The sequence below is a fragment of the Colius striatus genome, chromosome 1 (genome assembly GCF_028858725.1).
Source record: "Colius striatus isolate bColStr4 chromosome 1, bColStr4.1.hap1, whole genome shotgun sequence".
NCBI classification, from domain to species: Eukaryota; Metazoa; Chordata; class Aves; order Coliiformes; family Coliidae; genus Colius; species Colius striatus.
Genome location: NC_084759.1, coordinates 151,699,116 through 151,715,628, shown reverse-complemented (window position 1 = coordinate 151,715,628; position 16,513 = coordinate 151,699,116). Strand labels below are relative to the sequence as shown.

General features: G+C 48.5%; 1 protein-coding gene across 5 annotated transcripts in view; it reads left to right on the top strand.

The window, feature by feature from the left end:
• RBFOX2 (RNA binding fox-1 homolog 2) overlaps positions 1 to 16,011 on the top strand; it is a 176,427-nt gene extending 160,416 nt beyond the window's left edge. For all 5 annotated transcript variants that reach the window (XM_062011942.1, XM_062011952.1, XM_062011933.1 and 2 more), the window contains 3 exons: positions 7,296 to 7,384; positions 8,360 to 8,432; positions 9,556 to 16,011. In XM_062011942.1, the coding sequence (XP_061867926.1) occupies positions 7,296 to 7,384; positions 8,360 to 8,432; positions 9,556 to 9,600 (207 nt within the window). In that variant the 3' untranslated portion in view covers positions 9,601 to 16,011. The remainder of the gene's footprint in view (positions 1 to 7,295; positions 7,385 to 8,359; positions 8,433 to 9,555) is intronic.
• Positions 16,012 to 16,513: the final 502 nt, after the last annotated feature.

Below are 16,513 nucleotides of genomic sequence, written 5' to 3'. Positions count from 1 at the left end.
CTTTGGGGAATTGTAAAGTACAAATATGTGGAGATGTTCAGTTAGGAGAGTCAGCGGCCTACTCCTGTCTGGGAATTAGCTCTGATACCATGGGAGACTTTGTCCTGTCATTGTCTTTGTCCTACCCAGCCAGTCTGCATTGCAAATCTCCAGTGTATCTGTGCAAACATAGGTGGCTGGTGGACAGAGGGATTGTGACTGGCCAGGGAGAAAAGCAATTTCCTCTGCCACGGAGAGCTATTGCAGAGCAGCTATGGCAGGAGCATGCAGGTCCATCACTGCCATCATAACTTGTGGCCTGCCTAGCTCAGCAAGAACTCCCTTTCATGGAATTGTTAGGGGTAATGGCTCTTTGGAGCCAAGGAAGTTTTGTATTGGGTAGAGGCGCAGTTGTCGGCCTGGATTTCACATCCCTGCTCCTTTGAAGGTGCTACTCCTGATGTTTATCACGAGGGCCCTGGGATTAGACTCGGGATAATGGGTGGGATTAGCTTTTGGATTTTATTGGCTTATATGGAGGGTCAGATCTTGTAAAGTTACAGTTAGAGCAGTCGGAAGACGCGCTCTCCGAGCACAGAAATAGTGGGTGCCTTTCTCCGTTCTTACATATGCTGTCGTGGCCTCAGTCCTTTACAGACTGATTTACCTGGTCAAATGTTCCTTTATGAAACTGTGTCAAGGACTACAGAGGGTTCTGGGTTTTCCCACCTCGCTCCTAAAAACACCAGGTTTATAGACCACTGACTTTGCTACAGCAAGCAAACAAGAGAGCAACGCTCCGTGCCTCTTTCCTCAGAGTATGGCACGTAAGAGGCTGTCATGTTGAAAGGGAAGAGTGGCCAGGATTACTCCCTGTTTCTTTTGAGAAAGCTCCTTCAGAGCTTCTGTTGCAGATGGGGAAGAGAGGCTTATTTAACATGTTTGAAGGGCAGAGACTCAAGCCCCTAAGTGGGGTTAGAACTGTTAGGTGGACTTCTGACCACTTTGCTGTTGGTGGCTCTAAATCTCAGTGTCAGAAAACGGGATGATAGAAGAGAGGACTCGTCAAGGTAGATGGTGCTTTTTCCTATGTTACTGTTGCTGCAGAGCCCTTCGATGGAGCTCAGGAAAATGTTACCATAATCCAAACGTGAAGTTATCCTTCCAAATAATTTCCTTGGCACAGGTGGAAGGATGACAGTGTCCCTGTACTCCACTGGTTTGTGGTGCTTTTCACTGCAGGAATTCCGTCTCTCTGGTTGCTGTGAAGGGCTCGTGCAGATTGTGGAAGGGATTGTAGATGATTCTTGCATTAGAGCTGGGGGAAAGTTAATGTGAGCTTCGCTTAGGCCTTTGAGTCCATGGTGTTGTGTCAAGGAAGGGTGGAGAGGAGCTCTGCTGACAGGGAGTGGTTAGTAGTAGATAAGATGAAGGGACAGTGTCCCAAGCTTTGGGCTGCTTTTTCTGCATACATGTTATGCACCCACTTCTCATTTTCCTCCTCCTCCTCTTCCTCACTCCTTTTTTTCTTTCCTGGGGCAACCATCCTGCTAGCCATTTCTTCCGTGAAGGCGGCATTCCATCTCTTGTTGGATGCGTCCCGCTCTGGCATGACACCTGAATTCCTAAAACGACCTGCCCCAGGATGCAGAGGGGGCTTCATTTCGGATCAGAAAGAAAGGTTACCTTTCTTCTACAACGGGGTCAATCTGGGCGGCGGGGGGGGAAACCCAAACCAACCCACCCATGCGAAGACCGCTCCTGCCTGTGAAAAGCGTGCTTGCATCCACTGGAAAGAAAAGGCTGGTGAGCCCTCCCGCGGGCTGTTTGTATGATTGTTTCTTTCCGCAGCTGTGTTTTTTTGAACTGCTCTTCCTGTGTTCTGTTATAGAATAGTCTTACAGGAACCAATCATTAGCGCTAAAATACCTCAGGTAGGAGTGCCAGTGTGACCTGCCAACCGATCAGATTGTGGATTGCAGTGGAAAAAACTGAATTATACTAACCATTCCAGCACCACGTTAGAGATGGGAACAGAGGCTTTCTTTAGGGCAGCGCAGACTCACGTGTGATGCGAGCCCCCGCTGTAGCAGGGCGGCGTGTGTCCAGATTTCACACCGAGTGGCATTCCATTTAAAAAAATAATTAAAAAAAAAAAAAGGAAAATTAAATAAATACATAAAAAGATAATTCAATATAGAAGGGTTAACAAGGTCATGCTTGTCCCATTACCATGTAGAAGCACCTGCCGCAATGGACGACGTTGTCCTGTCACCTCTTTTAATTCATTCATGCTCATACCTGGTGCACGTATGCCACCCTTCTAATACAGAACTACTGGGAACGGTTCTAGCCCTTTCTGCTTCTTAACTTCTGTTATAGGGCGGCTTAGGGGCGGAAAAGACGCATTTGAGATAACAACAAATGAAAGGTCCTGAAATTGGGCTCGCTGCCTAAACCTGGCAGGTGGCCAATCGTATCTGTGGCCGGTACCACGAGTGATGGGTTTCTCCAGGGCTATGGGAACACTCGTGCCTTAGTGGCACAAAGGCTCTTTGGAGTAAAGAGGCCAGCAACATGCTTAGTGCGCCCATCTAAGGCAGCAAGGCAAAAAGGGAGCCTTCTACCATAGGATACACTGACATAGTAAGCTGCAGTTTTGGATTTCCTCATGTTCTCGTTGGATTGATGACCTAATACGGGTCTGAAGAGTGGAAGATGGACTTACTTTAAGCTGAACTGTATAGCCTTAAAGCACTCACTTATCTACATTAACGTGCTCAGTAATTGGAACGCTGCTTAAATTGGGACTGCAGCTTCCTGTATGTGGTGTTGTGCCATGTTTGTGTTACTTCAGAGAACATGACAGTATTGAAAAAGCTGTTGTCTAACGTTAAAGACAGAATTTAACAAAAAACGAGCCAAGGATGGTAACATCACAGAAGACTGATTTTAAATTTGGGCTTTCGAGAATACCTGAGCAATCGGGGTCGTTTGACAGTTGAGATCTGTAGGCTCAAGCACTACCCGTTCATGTTGGAAAGGGGGTTTAGCACAGCCCCAGCATCACTGGCAGGATATCCAGAGAAAGAGAACTTGAGTTAAGATGAGCAGCATTTGGGCTTGGGCTTAATCTCTCTCATGCTGCTCCCCAGACAATTCAAAAGACTGTACTGGAAAAAAACAGTCTTGATTTAGACAGTCCTTTTGGTTATTACTGCCCGGTAAAAATGTGTAAGCCTTTTCCTTAGTTCCTCTGTTTCCTTGTTGAGGCAGTGTTTAATTTGCCCCTCTGATAGAAACGTGTCTGACTCCTTTGCAAGAAGCTCAGCCACACTCATTTCTTTTGAGATGAGACCAGAGATCTTATGAACTGAACTTAGATGGGTAAACCTGTCCCCGTGGAATCACTTCACTTAAAGAAATGGAGTGGAAGTTTGTGTGGCTGTCCTGGGTTTGAGGGCCTATGCCACTCGATGATATCTTCCTGTTGCAGTTTGGCTGTGGCACTGGAGGAGTGTGCTGCAGCTAGCAAGGGCCTTTCAAAAATATATATATTTTTTTCTTTCTTTTATTAGGAAACATGATTGTTCATGTTTGTTTGAAGATACTTAACTCTGTTACAGTTTATGCTTCCTAGAGTACCTGAAGTGAGTGGCGTCAGAAGTCACACGGGGTGGTAGGGCTGTGTAGCTGAAGTTAGGGGTGAGCTCGGCACACCAGTCGCAGTTGTGTGTGAACAGAGATAGCAGGAGGAAAGGACTGGTGCATTGGACAAGCTCAGCAGGGCTTTAAACACGTTGGTGGAATTATAGGTGGGTCCTGGTTTATGGAGGAGCATCAGCTGGGTAATTATGGCAACCTGCACAGTGTGTCCTTTGCACTGTACTGGTCGCAAAGCTTGGTGAAAGCCTTTATTGAAACAGTCGCAACTTTCCTCCTCTTTCCTTCAACCTGTTCTGGTGTATTTGGACCTGCTGGTCTTGCCAGATACATCCCCGTGTCAGAAATCGCCCAGCTGTCCACGCTCATTGCTCCTATGACAGGAACGTACCATGGCCATTATAATCCCCATTTTTGGTTTTGTTTGAGGTACACACGAGTAGAATTTGCAGACTGCTTTGAGCTGAGCACGTCTGCTTTTGTGTGTGTACCTCTATCCTGTGACCTGTTTTTTTTTTTCCTTTTTTTCTTTTTCAAATTAACAGTAGCTTCAATTTTGCATCAGTGCATGGTTAAAAAGCAATACACATGTCAGCTATTTCTTAACTTCATTTCTCCAATGAATTATTTCTCCTTGTTTGTTTTTTTTTTTTTGTTTGTTGTGCAGTTGACTGAAGAAATGTTAACATCCCGCTCTAAATCTCTCAGTGGAGTCTCTGTTCCCTTCTCTGATATAACAGATGGGTTATTGCTTGTTATAATTATTAACATTGTGGTGTGGGCCAGGGCTAGGGTGGGAGCCATTTTTGGGGGAGGGGGCTGAGGGCGGGGAGGCTGCGGGGAGTCGTTAAGGTTGGAATGTTAACTCCAGTGGTGACTGACTGTTTCCGTAATAGCAGGTTGTTGTGGCTGCACGCTCTAGTACTTGAGGCTGTGTACTTCACTGAGCTTGTGGTAGAGCCTAGGGCGAACTGCTGTCCCAAGAGAATGCTGGGATGGATAGAACTAGCCAATATGAGTCTGAACGTGGTGACTTTGCTGGTTGTTCTAGCTCCAGATGTCAGCATGCTTAGTTTTTAATTTTGATTAATAAATGTTACGCCATTCCCCCTCCTACACCTGATTCCAGCCCTTCTTTTCTTTTCTTCTTCTTCTTTTTTTGTTTTGTTTTGATTTTGTTTTGTTTTCCTTTATGAGAGACATGACTTAAAGAGAATTACATGATAACCCTTCTTGGTTTCAAACTGCATCTTGCTGTCATGTTCAGAGTACGTGCCAGGCACATTTGAAGCTGTTTCCGATGTGAAATGTGTCTGGCGAGCGTGGGGCAGAGCAGGGATCTGGTTCTGCCCCATGGAAGGTAGTGCCAGATGAAAATGCCTCATGGGCCCTGCTCAAGTGACAGGCCCTGTCAGTAGTTCAGGGAGCTCGTAAACTTAAGGGAATACCACAACGACGTTGGTATGAAGCTTTGTCTTAATTTGGTGAGGTCATAGAATCACAGAACGGTTGGGGTTGGAAGGGACCTTTAGAGATCATCTAGTCCAACCCCCCCTGCAGAAACAGGTCCACCTAGGTCAGGTCACATAGGAGTGCATCCAGGTGTGTCTTGAAGACCTCCAAGGAAGGAGACTCCACACCCTCCCTGGGCAGCCTGTGCCAGGGCTCCCTCACCTGAACAGTGAAAGAGTTTTTTCTTGTATTTAAATGTAACTTTTTGTGTTCCAGCTTCATCCCGTTACCCTTTGTCCTGTTGCTAGATACAACAGAAAAAAAGAGATGCCCCAACCTCTTGACACCCACTATTTAGGTACTTATAAATATTAATGAGATTCCCCCCTCAGTCTCCTCTAGACTAAACAGCCCCAGTTCCCACAGCCTTTCCTCATAAGGTCAGTGAAGGTTTGATTGGGATTAAAAGTTGCACCGCCTTCCCCTCTAATTTCTGTCATGTTTTGGCAGTGCTGGAGTAACGGTGATGTGATGCTAGCATGCAGAAACCAAGCTAAGCCTCCCCAGTCCATCAGACCAAAATGCAGGGATTCAAACAGATAGATGAGATTAACAGGACAAAACAGCAGCACATCTCTTTCAGGCAACGTGATGATGTTTCAGAGGTGTAGGTCTGTGTCTCTCTTTCTTCTATTAACTAGAAGATTGAAGAGGCTGTAAGTCCCTCACCTCCAGAGTAGGAGACGGTCCCTAGGCATGTTTTGAATAGCACGTTAGCCTTTGTGGAGCTAAAGCAAAAGCAACCAAAAAAGCAATTTAAAGTTATTGCTTCTAATTTACGGGCTACCTAGCCCAAAGCCAAGCGCTGCTGAGCACACAGTCCCGTAGTAGAGCTGATCTTGTACTCTTAGTTACATATACTCAAAAGAATCTATAGGGAAGAAGTGGCAGAGGTATGCTGAGCTGATTCAAGAGGTGAAGAGCATAAGTTGCCCTGGTCCTTTAAACCCTGAAATGTCAACTGGGAAAGGAAACAAAAAGACAAAAAACCCACCAAAAAAAACGCCAGAAGCAGTCAGGAATTTTTTGGTGTTATTTATGTCTCATTGTGTTTCTAGCAAGTCAAAGCCACAGCTCGTTTACCATCGCCCCCCTGTCAAGTTAACAGAAATGTGTTGAGAAGTGTCATACAATAAAGAGAGGTCTAACCTGTGCTTCAGAGCCCTCTTTGCTGCCTGCCATGTAGCCTTTGCCCCTGGTCTGAAAGGCAGCTGGCCTCCGTCCTTCCATCACTGCTGCCTCAGCCAGACCGCCTTCTTGCCCCAAGAGCTCCTCGTGGCAGTTCCAGGAGGAGACTCACGGCCCTTCCTCTGGATCAGCGTTCACGTTTGGCTAAGCCAGCTGTACAGTATGTTTTTAGTAACTACCTCTTATCAACGTGGGCCTTTGAAAGACCTTTACTACAGGTGTGTAGCATGGGCAGAAATGCAGCAGCAATACAGACTGTTCTGGCGTAAGTTCCCCTGCCCTGTTTCCTTCTTACATGGAGGGAGGGGAGAACAGTCTGGTTGGTGTCGATGCCAGTTGGCTGGTTGCCAGCCCCGAGACCACCACAGACTATCTTTTTGGACCGTCTTCTCCTGATTGCTTTTTGGCTTCTCTGGCTGTTGATACTTTTATGGCAATTCTAGCCTTTTGGGTTTCCCAGGCTTAAAATAGAGATGGGGGAGGGGCGTGGAGAGGAGGAAAGCAGAAATTTCTCTGAATGGCGCCTGTTCTAAAAAACATACTTCACAGAAAGTGCCCACCTTCACTTTCCCGTGTGTAAGAGAAAGGGGACATAAAAATTAGGTTGAGTGCAAGATTTAAGCAGATTTTTGGTTCCTCAGTGCCAAATTTGTTATCTTACAGGGATATAACCGTGCTCAGGCTCACTTTAGTTCATTCCTTCTGCCGAAGAGGGTGCTGGAGGAGTGTGCAGTCCTTCTGAGGAAAGGAATATCCATGAGTTAATGGGCAATGCTTGCAGTAGACATGACATGGGAGCTGATGCAGTTTGAAACACTTCTTCTCCTTGTGATGTGTGTGACTTGGTTTTGGTTTTTTTTCTTTGTTTTTTTCTTTTGTTTTTTAAATTTAGTTTTTTATGCTCTGCGTGGGTGGACAGGTATCTGTAAAGTCAGTTCTCTTCTCTCCTGCAGGGTGGATACGCAGCCTACAGATATGCACAGCCTGCTACTGCAACAGCAGCCACAGCCGCTGCAGCCGCTGCAGCAGCTTACAGCGATGGGTATGTAAGGAGGAGGGGTCCGTGGGGGCTGCCTTGCTGTGCTCAGGGATTTAAGGAGCATTGATCCATTACAGTCCTCCTCCTCCTCCTTTCCCTGTTCCTTTGTCTCACTTGCAGCCGCACGCGCACACATGCATGCACAACTCAACGTGAAAGACTTGAATGCACGGCTTGTCTCTCCGCTCCCAGGCGGTATTGCCCTCCAGTCTGTGTGAGCTGGCACAAATCCTGGCCTCTTCCCAAGCCTTGTGATTCTCAGCACAAAGGAGGCAGTGTGGTTACAGCCTCAAAGTCAAAAAGACCTGGCTTGCCTTGCTAGCTCCTTGCTCTGAGACTCTGGGCAGGTTGTTTAATCACTGGGTGCGTTTCTCTCCCCGTCCATAAAGTGAGAATTACTCGGCTCATACAGTACTCTAGGATGCTTTAACGTGCAGCTCTGTAGAGACACAAAGGATTATCATCATCAGAGTGCTTGCCTTAAGATTTTTCATCTCCTGTGCAGTGAGGCCATGGTTTAATCCTGGCGCATGCGAGACCATTAAAGTCCATACTCCCCTCTCATTCCGGAGAAGCCCTCACTGCTTTCCATTTAGCAGCTGTTACCGCGCCAGTAGCCTTAGTGCCAGCAGTCAGTCTCCTCCCAAATTGCATCACACGAGGTAAGGCATGCACTAGCTGTTGTTTCAAAGGTGCTGACTGACCTCTTTCCTACAGGTCAAGCTCACGGCTTGTGCCACATTCCTCCTTGCAGGCAGTTCCTTCGCCCATCTCATACGATGCATGGCAGTGTGCTCGTACGATCTCTTCAAAGAGGGGCTGCCTGCCTGCATGTGTGTGCACGTATGCATACATGTGTGTAGAAGGGCATGCTGCTTCTTCCCAATGCCTGTGGTCAGACAACCATTTCTTTGCCTCTCCAAAGTGACTCTTTTTTTTTTTTTCTCCTCTTTTTGTGTCTCTTCTCCCTCTCTTCAGTTACGGCAGGGTGTACACAGCAGATCCTTACCATGCCCTTGCCCCTGCCGCTAGCTACGGAGTTGGCGCTGTGGTAAGTAGGATTTTCTTGTACTGTTTCTCATTTGCAGCGTGGGGAACAGCTATTCACTGGGTGGCCAGGTAATAAAGTTGCACCTAGAAAAAAACAACTTTGTTGTTGAGGATGGAGGTCCTTAGCTGCAGTGGTGAGTTCCCTGCATTCATATGTTCGTGTGTATGCACTAGGAAAGGAGCCAGGTTGTAGGCCAGTTATTACTTGGTCTTTACCATCACCTAGTACAAAGAATGACCAGAAATACCAGGAGCCAGAACGTTGTTGGTGAATCCATAGAACTGTGTCAAAGTGACACGTGGAGCAAAAATCAGCAATAGTTCAGAGATGTGAGACCAACCCTTTCTTTCTGTTGTTATTGACTTTGAAGGCTTGCATTGCATGTTGAGAAATAAGTTCTAGGAAGCAGGGGAATAGCTTGTTCTTGTGACATCTTGCAGCAAAGCTGCTCCACTTGGTTCGCTCTTCCACTAGTGGAAGGATGTGATGTCCCACGTGCCGGCAGTGGTTAGGAACGAGGTGTGCTGGCATTGGAGGGGAGTGGAGCAGCTTGCTGAAAACACATGCTTGCCCATCTGCTGGCCAGCTCAGTGTCTATGTTGTTGCAAAGGCTGGAATACAAATGTGTTCAGAGAAAAAGACACCTAAATATAACTCTCTGCAGAGTAGCACCTCCGTTTGAGCCTCAGCTCATCGTGAGGATTCTCCGTAGGGTCGATGAAGGAAAAGCAGGTACTTCTAGGATACCAGATCATCCTGTCTGTTTTACACCTCTACCTTAAGGTGAGGTGAAGAGCATCTTAGAAGTCCTGGTCTCTGCTATCTATAAAGACAACCTAGATGACTGGTGCAAAGATTAGGACTCGCACAGGTCCCCACTCAGGTACTGAACTCTCTTTGACTGAGACTTGCCAAGCTTCCCCTCCAGCTGGCCAGCCATCAGCATGGCCTCCTGAGCCACGTCTTTGGTTTTGCAGGGAAAGTTCTCCTCCTTTGCTTCTTATAGTGACGAGTCAGTGACAGGACGTGTCCGTTAGTCCTTCTGAGAGCATTTGGGTGCTGTCTTGAGTAGTTCTTCGCAGTTCCCCTCCTAACAATCTCTTCTCTCGTTTAACTTCCACAGGCGAGTTTATACCGAGGTGGATACAGCCGATTTGCCCCCTACTGAAGTGACGTGAGCCCCCTGCAAGTGGGACAGCCCCCCCAGTTCATGAGGCCTGGCTATTGCAATATTTACTAGTAGAGGAACTCTATAGCAAGACGAGGAGGAGAAAAAAAACAACAACAAAAAGAAAACCAACAAAAAAAAGAAAAAACAAAAGAGAAAATACTTTTTTATACCTCACTATGTTCTTTGAATATGTTTTTTTTTTTCCTTTAAATTTCTGCCTTTAATTCTTTTGTTCCAAAGATTGTGCATTTGCTTTGGTTTTTTTTTTCATTTGTTTGTTTTTTGGGTTTGTTTTTTTTTTTTTAAACTGTGGTAAAAATGATGCATTTCCGTGTCTGTATGTTGGTGCATAGCTTAATCCTACCAATCACGGAAAAGGCTAAGATTAGCGATAAGGAAAGCTGTTAGGAACCGATATCACGCAATTAATCAGGAACACGCAGAGAGGGTTATTTTCCCTGGGTCTGGTGCTTGGTGCCTGCGAGGCAGGAGGACGTGAGGGAGAAGCCTCCGCCTGCCGTGTTAGCGGTCTTGCAGAAGGAAGCGCTCTCTGGCTGTGGCTGGGACCTAAGTGCTGGCGGAAAATAGTCATTTGCACGTGGAAACGGGGGCGAAACGCAGAGAGTTTCCTCGTTCTTGTCACCACGTGACGCGCACAGGTTTCAGCAGTGTCAGGTTTTTAGACTTGGCAAGAGAAGATTTCCTCAACCTGCCCAAAGACTTTGGATGTTTTCTGCTGTACAGGGGACGAGACTTTGAAAGGCGTTTTTGATGAGGATGGTCTTTCCCACACACACACACGACTTAATCTAGCTGATTGTTGTCCGTTGGTGGTGGCTGTAACTATCTTAGTTTTCCTTCCTCCTTTTCGAGATTTTTCTCCCTTGCTGTCCTTTTCCTCCCCTTCTTGCCTCGAGGAGTGGCGGGTGCCATGCAGCGTCACACAGAGTACCTCTGTTGCGGACAGCAAGTGGTTAAACTTGTGGAGGTGAAGCTCACGCAGCCTTGCAGAGGAAGAAAGCCAGCAGAAGAGCTGAGCATCAGTACTGGTCCAGCCTCCAAGGTTTCTCCTCCCCTTCATCCCCAGCTGCGTACACGCTTCCGCAAGTAATCTCTTTCAAATAACACGAGTGAGGAAAAAAACAAGTTGTGGATAAGCTGCTGGAGGCGAGGGGCAAGCGCGCGCGCGTGCGTTTGTGAGGGGGAAGAGGGTCTCGTATCTCAACGTGATCCCGAAGTAGTTTTGTTTCTGTCAGGAGTTTTAAGAGGAGGCAGAAGCAGTTTGTGCAAGCTCTGAATTCATAGGAACTTCCTTCCCACCACAAGCTATTTCAGGCCCTTAGGTAGTTGCGTTGGAGCCCCTGGGTCTGTTTTGCCCCGCCTCACGTAGGAAGGTCTGCTGAGTCCATATAGACACTACATATTAGAAGATTTGGAAGCTGAGAGACTATTTAGGAGAGGGCTCCGTGGCTCCCAAGACTGTCTCCCTTCTGCTGTCACGTACAGTGATTTTGCTGTTTTGAAGCCAGCGTTTTTAGATGACTGGGTGAGCCTTGGGAGTGGCTGCTCCCCAAACCTCCCTGCTCACCTGCTGGCTCCTAGGCTGCTCCCAGTAGCCCCCATGAGCAGAGGCAGGGTCTCTGAAAAGGTGTCAGAGAAAGGCAGAAGCACGGTTTTATTGAGCTGCCTCAGCTGTGTCTCTGGCTACTGGGGTGAGCTCACTGCCCTCAGAAGGGCTGCTTGGCATGTGGGTCTGTTGGCGGAGCCTCTCCGACTCCTCTCATATGCCTGCTGCTCCATCCACACCGCTGATACCAGCATAGGAAACCTCCTGCATCTAACACTAAGTGATGTGTCAACAAGCAGAGCCTCCCCCGGGGAGGTATCCTGGCCCAGCCACGCACAACCACGCTTGTTTTCTTTGGTTTCCATCTCTTCCCCAGGGACACTCTCCGTGGGCAGCACAGGGGAGGCACCTCAAGTGGGAAGAATGGGGATGCCGTTAGTTAAGCTAGAGACCCCGAAGCTATTGATTCTCTGGAGGAATAGCTAGATAAAGGGGACACCAAACTGCCAGCCTGTTGGCCTCTTGTGTTTTTTTCTCTTCTGGTTTTATTGTTGGGTTTTAACTTCTTTGTTTTTCTTTTTTTTCCCCAAGCCAAAGTTTGGTTTGTTGCTGTTATGACAATTTTTTTGTTGTTTGTATATAAATATTTTAGTTAGCTTGAAAATGGGGAGGGGGGAACAGGGTGTTGGGGCTTTCACAAAATCTAGGAAATGAGGGGGACTCGGGGTGTTTTCAGGGGCTTTTTACTGCCTAAGCTGGGGCAGGGGAGGGAGGACTTGTGGTAGAAATAGTCCTATTCAAGAGGAGCCATTTGCACCGCAGGGCAGCCAGGAGATTCCTGGAGCTGAGATGCAGCAAAAGCCTCTACTGGACTTGTTCTACCCACCTGTGGGCAGAGGGGCTGAGCAAGGCCATCCCTTCCCTCATTCACAGGCAGTTCCTCGTGCAGGGTCTGCAGGCTGCGAGGGGGAGGAGCGCAGGTTGCCGAGCCTGGCAGGGGCGGCTGCTCACCCCTCTGACCCTTTCCTACGTTTCAGTTCAGCTGGTTCTGACTGCAGCTCCTGAAAAGCTGGGTTCTCCCTCCCTGAGTGCCCCCCACCCTGCCCCGGCAGTGCCACTTTCAGTCCCCACTCCAGCCGCTTGGCCTCTCTGGGAGTAGGGAGGCTGACCCCATTTCTGCCTCCGAGCAGAGTCTATGCATGGCAGCTTCTGCCCGCCCAGAGTGTATTTAGGAGTGTGAGGGTTCTAGTGCAGAAGCACCCAATCTATGTGGGGCAGTGGTCCCCTTGCTCTGTGATCTCTGATCTGTTGTAGACCATGCAGCCTGCCTCCTCCTGTGTCCCAGCCGGGCCTGCTCCGGTCACTCCCTGCCAGGCTCCTCCCCGAACCGCTAGTTAATGGCGCAGGATCCCCTCTGAGGCAGCTCACTGGTGCCCGGCTCCTTGCCCTCAGCAGTGGGCTGCTTACACGGCTCGGGGACGGAGGTGACTCGCTGGTTCCAGGTCCCCAGAGCACCAGACCTCCCAAAAACTTGCACGCCAGCCAGAATCTTGTAACTGGGTTTCTCGAGAGAGTGTTGTGCTGTGGCGGGAGGGCTTTTCAGCCTTTCCCTCCCTCTGGACAAACAACAGCTCTGGTTTCACTCAGATGTGTTACGATCTGGCTTGAGATGAGTTCAGAGTAGCCGAGCCGTGGTTGTATCCATCTTCTGAAGAAGTAGAGGACAAAGCCTATATCTCCCTATGCAAAATGAATTGCGCTCAATTCATTAAACTGGGCCCTGGCTTATTTGACTGATGGCAGCTAGTGCCGGTCCCCAGGATGGGCCTGCAGCCCCAGGTCCCTCGCGAAGCAGGGCTTGGCGTTCCGAGGGAAAGCGCCCAGGCAGCCTGGCAGGTGGCTTGCTGTTTGTCACCTTCTCGTCCGGTGGCGTCCGGGATTCCTCTCCATGGAGAGGAGAAGACGTTTCTTTTAAGTGTTGCTGTTTGTACTGTCTTGCAGTAGGTCTGGCCAGCGCGTGATATTATTATACTGGTAGAATTTTGGATTGGAGAGCTGATTTACTTAACGTGCTGGTCTGTCTTTCCTTGTGGGTGCAGTTGTGCTGGTGCAAAGACGACTTTTACCGCTAACAGTGTAATCTCTACCAGGAATAAGTTACATTGATGCCCAGCACGTTAGCAAACTCTTGTCACTGTCGTGTCCCGTCCCCCCCCGCCCCCGCCCCGTGCTAGGGAGGCTGCACTGTTGTAGGTGGGTTTAGCTTTTCTAAGAAAAGCCATGACGGGACCTGGAGGCAACGAGGAGCTCGGTCTGAGCCTGCTATAGCCAGGTTAAGCAGTGACTTGGATCGTGTGTCGTGAGTTCAGATAGACAAAGCCATGTTTCCAAATAGCCGTGACGTGGCTGTTCAGTGCCCGAGGCAGAGCAGGCTTGCCCAGCGAGAGAAAGCGCTAGCTCAGGAGTCCAAGGCCTGTGTTTTGGGCAAAGCTCTCTCAGTCATCCTCAAGGGTCGTCGTGGAGCAGTTGTGTCACTACTCTAGACTTCTCTTCCCCGTCCCTAAAGTGAAATGTGGAAGTTTATCCCCTCTTTTCACCCGTTTTTTGAGATCTGTGGATGTGAAGTGCACAGCGAGAGCTGAGGAGGGTTATCTAAATAGCTGGCTCAAGTACTAATGGTGAAACGGTTAATGAAACCATTTCCTGGCCCAAAAAGAGATGATGGCTGATGAGGTTTCAAGCACCCAGAGCTTTGTCAGGGCAGGGAATGCAGAGCAGAACCTCCCAGTTCTTACCCTTGTTTTTCCCCAGCCCACCCCTGTATCTTCCCATCCTGGCCCCCAAGGAGGAGGCAAGTGGAGAACAGGTTTGGGGAGCACTGAGGAATTCAATAAAGGGAAACCCAACCAACAGCTCTGGGGAGCGCTTTTGCTGAGTCGAGCTCCAAAGGGAAAGCACCAGGGCAGTGTGGCAGACGGCCAGTGCCCGTCACCCTCCAGCCTGGCAAGGTCAGGGGGATGCTGTCCTCGGTGCAGAAGGGTCAGTTTTTAAGTGTGTTACCTGTTTGCACTGTTTTAAAATAGGAGGGGGGAGGGGTAAAAATAAAACCAAACCCAAACTAGTGAACGAGATGGACATCCAATGTAAACTTCTTTGTGTTTTTATTTTGTCATGCTCTTGGAAAATGTCAAACATTTTGTAGTATACACCAGTGAGACTTGATTCTTTGTTGCATAAAACACTATTTTTGGTGATGTTAATGTCTGAAAAGTCCCTTCCCTCCATCCCCACCGTACTGATTGCCCTCTCTGCCCTCCAACCCCGGTCAACTTCTCTTCTAAAATGAAAACTCCAGTCAAAAAGGCAAGCAGGAGTCTTGAGACAGTCAGTGTGAAATGGGGCCCTTTTCAAGCAGGCTCTGGGGTTTCTCTCCTGTATACTTTACTCTAGCCAGGAGTCAGCAGGACAGCCCCCATCCCTCTGCAGCACGTGCAGCCCAAAGGGGACTTGGGATGTCCGAATCTTGTCCCTGATACCACTGCTAACCCTGGAAGGCAACTTCTTGAGGGTAGTCAAAAGCACTGCCAGCGGTTGTCCTCGGCTGGTCCAGGCTCGTGCAGGAAATGAGCTGCCCACACTGCCTCTCGACTCTTGCTGGAGCAAGAACGCATCAGCCACACTCTTGCCTGATTTTGCCAGGAGGTTGCTGGTGTCTAAAGCCGTCCACCCCAGTATGAGTTTGCATGGCAGCAAAAAATGCCAGATCACCTTAGGAATGGTTTTTCTCTTTTTATTCTCCTTCTTTATTTTTGGTTGTTTTTTTCCCCTCCCTCTGTTCTGAAGTGGGTCAATAAATCTCCTGCCAGATTCCCAGTTCTCTCCTGGTGGAGGGGCTGGTTGCTTCCCCGAGGAGTGGATATTCCTCACCGAAGCCGGGCCCCCCACATCAGTGGGTCTCAGTTTTGGGTCATGGTTTTCCTTGTGTTCTTTTTCTGTTCACGGTATTTTGTGTGTGCGCATGTTGTAGTTTTGGCAGCTTGGTTTGGCTGCGTTACCAAGTGATGAAATAATCCTCTTTTACCCCAGGGAATGTGATTTCTTTTTGGGGTTTTTTTCCTTGTTTTGGTGTTTTTTTCCCTTGGTTTCCTTTTTTTTTTTTGTTTTGTTTTTTTAATACGATAAATCCCGCTTGTAAATAGCTGGAGCTAAAACCTGGGGCTGACAGCAAATGAGAGACCAGGGCTGCAGAGCGATACGGAGCTGGTGGAGTATTTTACTGACCTCACAGGCTGACCTACTTGAGACTTGGGAGATTTTCAGTGCGAGGCTGAGATGCCGCAGCACCTCCAACGGCAGCGACGGACTCGCCCCTTCTTCACGCGATCTCCCCAGCACCTCCCATTGCCAGGTACCGCCGGGGAGCGGGACGTGACCCCAGTGGGATGCGTTCCCTTCCCCTGGATCATTTCCTAGGACGCCCGAGCCGCTTGCCCAGGGTCCCATTTCCCTGCTGACTCTGGAGAAGCAGTATCTGCATCCCAGGGCTTTGTGACAGCCTCTTAACTTCCCGCCCTCCCTCGTTAAGTATCATATTGTATAGTAGCTTTCAGACCATACAGTATTCATTGGGTTATTCCTATTATTATCAAGTAGCTGGAATTGTGAAGGTCGGAGTAGTTAGATCTTTAGCTTTTATTCCTTTTTTTTGTATTACTATCCATGTGTATAAATTATTGATCATGTTGCTGGCTTTTATAAACTCTAAGCAAGGGGGGAAACCCTTCCTAACCCTTTGCAAATGGTAATGAAGCACTGTTTTTAAATAAAAGAGAGAAACACCAGTCTGCTGGCTCCCCTGTGTTGTCTGTTTCTGAGTGCATCGGGATGGATTTCGCTGGTGCGTCTCCCCAGCGGGTAGAACGCGGTGAAGAATGAGCTGGCAGGGAGTCGGAGCTTCATAGCAGTGGACAAGAGGTAATGGCCTCAAGTTGCGTCAGGGGAAGTTTAGATTGGAGATGAGGAAGAACTTTTTAACCAAGGGGGTTGTCAGACACTGGCCCAGGCTGCCCAGGGAGGTGGTGGAGTCCCCGTCCCTGGAGGTATTTAAAAGATGCAGAGATGAGGCGCTGAGGGACATGATTGAGCGATGGGCTTGGCAGTGTAAGGTGAGTGGTTGGACTCGATCTTAAAGGTCTTTTCCAACTGAAATGATTCTGTGGTAAAGGATGAGGCCTTAGCAAGTCTCCCCAGCCCTGTCTGTCCATACACCCCGCTCCCAGCATCCCCAGGCCTTTTGCTGCCCTTCTTCCCCACTGCTGCTTACAGACAGAAAAGGGACATTTG